Raw genomic sequence first — 9,529 nt, forward strand, 5'->3', positions numbered from 1 at the left:
GTAGTCATCATGTCCTTCAACCTTGTTTTAAAAGCATACCTGCCCCTCAATAGTTTTATCCAAGGTCTGGAAAAGAGGAACATTAAAGCGCAAAAGCCGTGTGTTGACAAATTCCAGCAAACATGCATATGCCATTGGCCAACTCAACCAACACTTAAATATTCAGCAAACCAAAAGATAAAACGGCATGACATGAATCTATTGGAATTTAGCGTGAGTGTCAAGTAACTAGCAAAACTGCCAATTTTATCTCCCAAAACTTATTAATCTCAGTGGATCCATCAAATCTTGGTGACCTTGACGGCGCCACAGATGAATCCTTGGCTTTACGACAAAACTTGCTAGTTTCTTGGTCCATCTCTAATTTTTTCACGCAACAATAAATATAACCACAGGCAAATTCACTGATGGCTGATGCTTTTTTGCGGGATTCCGGATCATCATATAATCCTTGGCACAGAATATCCCCTCCATGTTTGCAATTCTACTCCACCTCCTCTATTATATCCTCTAGGATGCTCTCTACCATCCTGTTCACAATGCCTTCAGCATCCTTTCGAGTATCCACCCAAACTCGAGGCTTTGTGAAGTCCTCTTCAACGAGCTGCTCCAAAGTATGTAACCTCGTTTGGCAGACAAGGTTCCAATCTACCCATTTGATCGCCTCATGAGCCACATTTTCATCTGGTGGAGCCATTTTGGTATCCAGTCTGAGAAATCTGAAATACCACTCGTATGCAACTTCTTGGAGGATTTCATCAACATAATCAAAGAGGAGTGTGTGATCGATGCCAGACTGATCTGGCTGCATCTCTATTGCACTAAATAAAGATGGTGGAAGAAATTGCTCCGACTCAGGGAACTTCATCAGGAGTTCATCCCACTTCAAACCCGAAGCTGTCAAAAGTGACCTCACATACTCAGATGTGAGTCTGAGCTCATCAGCCTTATTGGTAGAAAATTTGGAGTCTAATGGGGACGTCACTAAAGCAATTTCAGGTGACCTTGACGGTAAATCAGCTGCAAGTATCACAACATACTTTAGTCAATGAAACAGAATACCAATAAAAAGACAAATAGCACAGAATGAGATTAATTTCTCTTTTCCAAAATGAATCGTACCAAGTTCAGATACGGCTCTATCGAAGCTCACAGTAGTTCTGGAAGTAATCACATTATCTGAGTTCTGGGCATTTATAGATCTTATTAAGGAATCACCCACAGATGAAAATTCCGGTTGATTTTGTAGAGGTGAATCCTGAAAATGTCAAGACAGTTGTAAGCTGTATGAAATATCCTGGAATGATGGTAGGAACTGTTAAAAGGGGACAGGGCAGAGAAAAAGACATATTGGTGATATTAGAACAATGCAGTCAACAACTTAGGGACTAAAGCTGGCAAGAGAAAGTGTTACCAATTTAAAGCAACGTAAGCATTCTCCTTTGTGGTGGTCAATTGTTGCGCTTGCACTGGTGCTCTGATTAGCACAACAATATAGCCTGTTATTCAATGCTGCAGGTTCTTTGAAAGGATTGACACTATTTGGGAGCATATTATTTGTTGTTTCTGCAATAACAGATACTTCAGCAATGCCAAGGTGCACCTGGTTAGAAGGAGCTTGACTAAGCTCGCAAGGTACAGATATACCTTCGGAGCCTGAATCCACAGGGAAAGGGGCAATTTCATGCGTTTCAGTCTCAAGAAGTTCCTCTTGAATTTCTGGGTTTGCTTTTGCATGATTAAACGGATCATCAGGATTCCTGCAAGTATGATCATTCAGCATAGGGACCTCATCGTTTGGCCTTGGTGGACTCGGAACATTATTTTCATTTTCCTTGTGATTCCCAAGTCTGTTCTGATTGTTTAGATAGCTGCTGTGGGAGTTGAACCTCGTCTGTGCAGCAAAAAACCCCTCTTCTTCTGTTCTCCCAGAACTGAGGAAGGACAACAAGCCTTCCTCAGGCAAAGAGAGTGACCTCATTGTAGTGTTAATGAACTGCTCATTAATAACTTTTTTACACAGATCTTTACTTAATGGCTTAGAGAGATGCGTCCTAGTTTCAGCCATATTGAAGTTTCCTTCCTTGTTATCTCTGTCATTTTCTGTATGAGCACCTCCAGCTGTTGTAGCAGATTCATGTCCGATTTTCGCGCAGAGACCATCGTGCTCACCTGCATTACCTTTCTTCTCAAAATCAACTAAAAATTTAGAAGTCAGTCCCTTATTTGCTCTGCTTAGCTCAGTCGCATTCCTCATTTTCCTTCTCAAACCTTGAAACGGGAAGTGCGACTGTCTAACAGTCGGGATTTCATTTCTTATGCTATTGTTTGTTTGCGAAGAGGAGCAGGTTTTCTCGATGTTGCCTGCACTTTGTGGTCCAGGCCTTAAAACCACTATTGAAAAAAGCTCCTCACTGCTTCTCTTGGGAAGGAGTTTTCCCCAGCTCTTGACCTTCTTCCAGGAAAGCATACCTGTACTTTTCTCTTGAATCCTTGGATCAATAGTTCTTTCACACTTTTGCTCTTTCCCCTGAGAGTCCCGCAATTCTTGAATGTGCTTCACTAATACAGAGTTTGGGTCATCCAGGAGTTTAGAGAACAATTGTTTGTTGGAATTCAGCATGTACAATGCTTCTGAGAATTGCTTAGACTTACGGTCTGTCTGATCATTACCAAAGTGGCCACCATTGACAAACTTCTGATTTACAAGTGCCTCCGCCACTTTGTTCCTATGAAGGGATTGGACATTCTTCTTCTTCAATTCTTCTTTTTTTGCCACGCTGATGCCTCTACAGCCAATCTCTCCTCTGCCTCTGGGATGTACCTGATGGCAAAATAGTCCTCTGAATGTCGACTGAGAAGGTCCATCCACTAACATAGGATGGGGAAGTTTCCGTGGAGAACCTGTATTTGAATCATTTTGTCGATGCCTGCGGTGTGTCTTCCCTAGGCTTTTGGATGAGTGACGTGGAGTCTTGGGAAAACGTTTTTCATCCTGTTTTGCTTCAGCATTCTCTCTCTTCAACTGCTTGTTCAGGAGCCTCTCCTTTTGCCTCGTTTTATTTGCACGTTCATCTCTGAACTTGACAACTGAAGTTGTGTAATCCTGTTCATCCTAGAAGTTACAGATTGCTGGTCAGATGGTTTGTTTCATCCAGCAAATTGTTAAAAACGAGAGACAGAAATGGAGACTATAATTACAAGAATGTTCCACCAGAAAATGTAAATGCAACCAATGGCTGAGTTTAGATTTTGAATATGTTTTCTGCTTCGTAGTAAAAAGGTTACAAATGGATCATTAGACTTAGATCAAACAAAGGAAATAGGTCTGGCCTTTTCATGGAAATTGCGAGAATCAATGTTGTCTGAATCATGCTTCTATATTCTGAAGAATCCAAAAATTTGTGTGATCTCAATAGCAGAGGAAAAAATAAATAGACTTACCCCAGCAACTTGGCTCTTCTTGTTCGACATGTGAAGTGATTTAGGTCTCCCTTTCATACGAACATCATCTGCAAAGCTAAAAATCAATAAATTCTTCACTTCAAACTTATCTATTTTATATTTGGCATTTATTTGCTTTTGTGCGTGGATGTTGGATGCTGCATTTTTAAGCATATTTAGCTAACCCTTCCGCATTGCAACTGATGAACTTTGAACTGGAAAACACATCAAAATGATAATCCTGTCCATGGTTTCTCGAGAAGTGATGCAGTCCGGTTTGAATTCTCACCATGGTCATGCAGACTACCCGAATGCCTCGCATCTGCAAGCAGCTTCTTATGTAACCGACCAGGGAGAAGCTCAGGAACGTTCATCAAATCCCAAGACATGCAGCCCAACTGGTCCTTCTCATGGAGCCTGGGGCTTTTCAATGACCTCTTTCCCGTAATACTTGAACTAGTGCTCCTAGCTCAGAATTGCCTCTTGGCTCCTGCCATTCAGGCAATGACCCTCAGGTAAACTGTAGTACATTGACAGATTGAAAAAGAAAAACATTGGGAATGAGAGAAACCAGTTCTTTCAACTGTTTCATTGCAAATCTAAACTCACTGCAGATTCCTCAAACTAAAATCTTTTTGCATAATTAGTTGATGACACAAATTCTTCTAATGCAAAACATATGCAAAACATACAGTTCAATTCCTCTGCCCTTCCCTATTCACCTTGTTGAGACTAGATGCTGTCAAATGGATTTGTCGATTTAGAGTGATTTGGTAAAGGCAAGTGCATGTTGGAAAATACTAATATATGTGACAGAAAGTTGCTGAATTTGAGTTTAAAGCTCGAATTTTTCAATAGGAAAAGAAGGTTCTGAATATAAAAAAACCCCGTCTAAGTTGTACGATGAGTAAAAATCAACTGTTAAGCAGGTCTGATGGTAGTGAAATGTAGTATTACTTCATCAATTAATGCTTTGAACTCTAGTCTCATAGACCTCTTCATTTGCTCGGAAAGAGAGAACGCAGGACTGTGATCAAAAACCAGGAAAAGATTTCTCAAGAAAGAGAGATCAAGAAGGCATGAACTGGGTTGTAGAGAAAGCGAGAAAAGAAGTACCGGAAATGAGACTCGGAGCTCAAGCGCTTGAGCGAATGCCCAGAAAGTTCGGTCAACTCAAGATTTTGTGAGGTTAACTTGCAATGGCTGTCCTTGAGGATCAAGAGTTACGTCGAACCCATTAACAATTTGCCAGGAATAGAAAGAGAGAGAGTAGGAAGAAGAAGAAGAAGAAGAAGAAGAGGAAGGACGAGGAAATGTGAGGGGAAGGTGAGAGGGAAGAGAGAGAAGGTGACGTGAAAACGTGAAGAGGACTTAAATAAGGCACGGGGGTGGGACTTATAATGACATTGACCCGTAAACAGGGTGACCACCACAGTTTTTGCAGGCTTGGAACTCAAGCAAAGTTGAGTTGTACTCTCTCTCTCTCTTCTCTCTGTAGCTAGAAGGTGGGATCAAATGAAAAGCCTACAAATTTGCAGGCCGTCCTTCTCACTTGGTTCCCGCGTTTGATCCTCTTGAACTCTCTCTCTCTCTCTCTCAGGAACCAAGAAGGCCGTGTACAAAGCTCTTGCGGTCACTCCTACTTCACCAATGCATCAGCATTCCCTTGGCAAGTTGGCAAGGTTTTTAATCTGATTAGACAGGAAAAATTTCAAAACTTTTTGGTCGCCCGTGCGTGTGCGTTTGAGGGTAATAAATCTTGGATATTTCCAGCTCTTTTTTGCGAGAACAGTTGGCCCAACTTGGGCAAATTGCCAATGCTCCCGTTTGCGTGAAGTGTTCATGTCAGCCATCAGTGAGAGTCATTGAAGGAATGGAAAAGAATGGAATTGAGCATACGGCAAGGGAAAGCTATTCATTGCTTGCCTCAGAAAGCCATGTGGATGCATGATGGGCGTATGCGGATTAGCTTGAATTATAAGGTTAAAAAACTTTACCGTAATCATACGTTGCACGGGAATCATGTCTACATTTTAAAGTTGGTGGAGATCATTAATCGTTCGATATATGTCAACAATATTTGGCGAGTAGTTGTGTCCAAAGATTTTTGTGTGATTTTCGCATTTTTTTCTTATCTTGGGAAAACCTAATTTTTTTCAAGAATTTTTTTCCAAACATTTGGGAGTAGTTGTGTCCAAACATTTTTTTTTTCTTGTATTGGAAAAAAAAAACCATATTTGGAAAATTTTCAACAACATATTCTCAAATGTACATATTTTCTCATTTAGTATTAATGAATCTTTTTACTCGAAAAAAAAATCTTTTTTTCTCTTTTCCTTTTTGCCAACTAAAAACGAGTTAAAAACAAAGTATTGAGCTGAATACTCATCTTAACGTCGATCCATTCATATAAATATAATTTAATTAGCAAGGTATTACTTAAAAATTGCAATACCCAAAACTTCAAATGAAACAAAAAAATTAATTAGCACATCAATTTGCACTAGAACCCATCATCATCTAAAAACTTCTCTCGGGATTTTTACATCATGAGATTGGATGATGCCACAATGCTAAGACTAAACTAAAATAAGTCAAAATGACCAATCAAATATGACATATCATTTAACAAACATGTTTCAACAAGAAGTTTGGGTGTCTTTTATCATTATAATCGCATCGAATTATGCATGGATCATCACAAATTAAGCTGCCATGAATGTTGTCGAGGAGTCATCTTAAGCAAACATACAAATGAGCCCACCGAACCCTGTCTGCAACTGTTTGTATTAACTATGGCTGACATCTAAAACTTTCGATGCCGTGCAGTGTAGGGGTTTGAAGCATTCAATTCCGTAAAGCAACTTTCGATTTTATACTTAAACTATTCGAGGATGTCTCCTTGTCCACATTTCAGGCATCAATTCAGGCCACGATTGCTCATCCTCTGATGGGTATAGAGAGCATATTGAGACTTGATTAGCAGTTTAACTAACATCAAAATGACTTTTCCCCAGAACAAGACCCTCAAGAGAAACCGCTCTTCGCACATCAGCAAAAGCTTCATGTGATTGACCGCGCATGCCGGCTCGATAATCATGTTAAAATACATGCATCCACGGAAACTTTTGCCTTGATTTTGTACTTATACGTACTGAGTCTTCGTGCAGTGCGAGAACTTTCAGTTCTTGCTTGTTTTCTTCCACCCGTTCTCTGCCGGATCAAGAACTGCCAAACCAGAAGTGAAACTCTGGCTTATCCGACCACATCGTCTCGGAAACATGCCCCCGTGACCCGAGTTTTGTATTATTAGATGACGAATTGCTGTCTGAATTCACCTCACCAGTATGTCAAACAGGAACTCGGAACGAACAAAATTAATCTCGATTTGGACACTAATGAGGACCTATTCCACGAGCTGAGAGCTGCAGACCCAAGATGTAACACATATGTACTGAAGCATCGAGGTACAACATCAGCATCTGAAACTCGGACAGACCCGATTCGGCCATGAATCCCCTCTTCCTTGCTGTTCTAACCGTGACCACTGAACGCGAGCTAAACATCTTAATAGGTCTATGTCGCCGCCTCGAATGTAACGCCGTTTTCTGCGACCAAATTACGGAATTTTAATCATAGCCATCGCATCACTTTTCCTTCAGGCCCGTTCTTTCTCGGCCTTCGATCGGACACGTTCAGCGCTTCTTAGGCTCTAAACTTCATTCCGCGACACCATCGCTTGGAATTCAAAGCTAGCGTTGGGAAAATCTCTTTGACGTGAGTGAACCAGAAGTCTATTCTCTCTCTCTCTCACTTTCGCCATTTCTTTTTTGGTCTGGTGTCTGTCCTTTCGTAAGAGAAGTGAATTGAAGGGAAGTGCGGTCGGACGAGCACAAAAACTAAGAGAAAAAGGAAGAATAAAAAGGAGAATAGTCAAGGAAAAATAATCATCGGATTGATCCTTGACTATTTCTCCTCCTGATTAAAGATTTGATCATCAAATGTTGTCCGCTTAAAGTATTATTACCATGAAAAGGACTCGGAATTTAATACTAAACACGATATGAATATCTTCACTTTCGTGTGAATTGAGTCTTTTGAGAAGAGGAAACACTGAAATTGATTCGTGCTTCGATACCGTGTTAGATATGATCTTGACAACCTCTCAAAAAATGCTATTAGTTGGGTGGAAATTATTAAAGAGTCATAGATTTATTGCATGTATCTTAAACCTCTCAATTTAATCAATTTAGTTCTAAATTTTGTATGATTTGTCAATTATGGCCAAAAATCAATGACATGTATGCCAGCCGTCTTAAGTGCACAGATGGCACATGTGGAAAACTTTTATAGTTTTTTAATATTTTTTCTCATTAGTTTCCTTCTTCTTCTTTTTCCATTTTTCTTTCTTTTCCTTTTTCCTTTTTTTTTTCTTTTTCTCTTATTTCCCTATGTCAATCCGTGGCCTGGGCAATGGCCAACAAAGGTTGTTGGCCGTAGCAAGGGCCAGAACGTATGGTCTAGATTTGACAAACGCACTGTGGTCCTCATTGGCCTCATTTGAAAAAAAATTTTAAAAAAATGAAAAAAATATTTACAAATTACCAAAAAAAAAATTGTTTAGGTCACCGTCGACTACCGCGCCACCTAAGACGGTTGACATTCATGTTAGTAATTTCCAATCAAAATCAGTCGAAATAATTAAATTGGTAAATTATCAAAAGACTTAGAATTAAATTGGATTTTCAAGAACATACCTAACACGATATCTAAGCACAAGTCAATTTCAATGTTTCTTCTTCTTGAAAGACCCGATTTACACGAAAGGAAAGATGCTCACATCAAGCTTAGTATTAAATTAAAGATGCCCACATCAAGTTTAGTATTAAATTCCGAGTCCTTTTCACGTTGATAAATACTATAAGCGGATAATGTTTGATGATCAAATCTATTTACGGAATTATTATAATCAGGAGGAGAATCAGTAGGGAGTATAAGGGAAGTTGAAGGATGTGGGATGGGCTTCCCATGCATGGACCCTCTTTTGTCTAAAAATCGTGTTGGACCAGATCAAATTGCCAACTCCTGAAAGATCACATCAGAATTTCTTCTGGGCCCAATATCAGATCAGAAGTTAAAACTCGTTGCTTTGGACTGCAATAGGTTGCCTTTGTTTGGAAAAAATCCAAATAAGGACTTAAATGCCCTCATTTTCTCCGCTAATAATCTGAAATGGTTATTATTATTTCAAATAAGGGTCCTCGCAGGCTAGCAAAATACTCCAGCTGATCAAGGGTGTTTTTGTTCAAACACAATTTTAATTTTAAATAAATTGGATTAAAAATTTTAAAAATTAAATTCTTTAAAAAAAAAATACAAGAGGGAGGGTTGGGGCCAACCCTCCCACCTATTTTTATTATTATTATTTGTGTTTTTTTTAAAGTTTTTTCAAAGAAAAAAATAGAAAAAGGAAAGAATTTTTTTTAAAAAAAAAAAAAGAATAACATAAATGCCCTTAATCAAATGGTAAGGTCATACCATTCTTTGAGACTAACATGGCACTTCAGATCCTTATATAGAATAAGATTCATTTTAGGTTATTATTTGAAAAAACGATGACACTTTATATTCTTATTTTGAATTTTTCCCATTGTTATGAATTGGTTTTTTTTTTTTTTTTTTTTTTGGATTAGGCAAAGACCCTAGGTCCAAAATGAGGCAACGAAAGTACGGGTGATTGGTACCTAAGTTGATCCAAATCTCATGCACATCCCTATGCAACAGGAAAGGAACTAGCCAGACACTTACCAATTCTCGTAATTTGCTCCCTTCTTCATTGCAAAACTCACCCTAATTAGGTTTCTTTAGAGAGGAAGGAATGGGAATAGAAACTAATTTCTAAACGAAGTTGGATTATCTTCTCTTCATGTGAAAATCATTGACTTGACTCGTTAATGAGAATATTATTTATCAATGCGGAAGTAACTCTCTCTCGAAGAAATAGCTCTCTTGAACACGATTTCAAAAGGAAAATTCATTAATTTGAGAGAAATTAGTTCCCCAAAATGTCCACTCGATAAAATAA

At 39.0% G+C, this 9,529-nt stretch overlaps 1 protein-coding gene across 5 annotated transcripts; it reads right to left on the bottom strand.

The window, feature by feature from the left end:
* Positions 1-279: 279 nt before the first annotated feature.
* Positions 280-4,791, bottom strand: LOC104443820. 5 transcript variants are annotated; one of them, XM_010057358.3, is made up of 7 exons: positions 4,561-4,791; positions 3,734-3,934; positions 3,445-3,512; positions 1,648-3,115; positions 1,415-1,566; positions 1,123-1,258; positions 280-1,020 (listed from the first exon to the last, which is right to left on the bottom strand). In XM_010057358.3, the coding sequence occupies exons 2-7, from the start codon at positions 3,831-3,833 to the stop codon at positions 485-487; spliced, it is 2,460 nt and encodes an 819-aa protein (XP_010055660.2). In that variant the 5' UTR covers positions 3,834-3,934; positions 4,561-4,791; the 3' UTR covers positions 280-484. The 5 variants fall into 5 exon arrangements, with proteins under 5 accessions (XP_010055660.2, XP_010055659.2, XP_018730594.2 ...); XM_010057357.3 differs by having other exon boundaries at positions 1,415-3,115; XM_018875049.2 differs by having other exon boundaries at positions 1,415-3,115; positions 3,734-3,964.
* Between the last annotated feature and the right edge of the window lie 4,738 nt (positions 4,792-9,529).

Source organism: Eucalyptus grandis, chromosome 5 (genome assembly GCF_016545825.1).
Source record: "Eucalyptus grandis isolate ANBG69807.140 chromosome 5, ASM1654582v1, whole genome shotgun sequence".
NCBI classification, from domain to species: domain Eukaryota; kingdom Viridiplantae; phylum Streptophyta; class Magnoliopsida; order Myrtales; family Myrtaceae; genus Eucalyptus; species Eucalyptus grandis.

What these genes read in the sequence shown, in the direction of transcription:
- LOC104443820 (XM_010057357.3), bottom strand. Translation starts at nt 3,833, where the DNA reads ATGTCTTGGGATTTGATGAACGTTCCTGAGCTTCTCCCTGGTCGGTTA. An exon ending in AGAAGAGCCAAGTTGCTGGG is followed by an intron (nt 3,116 to 3,444) that starts GTAAGTCTATTT and finishes TGTAACTTCTAG; the next exon opens with GATGAACAGGATTACACAAC. An exon ending in TAGAGCCGTATCTGAACTTG is followed by an intron (nt 1,021 to 1,122) that starts GTACGATTCATT and finishes TGATACTTGCAG; the next exon opens with CTGATTTACCGTCAAGGTCA.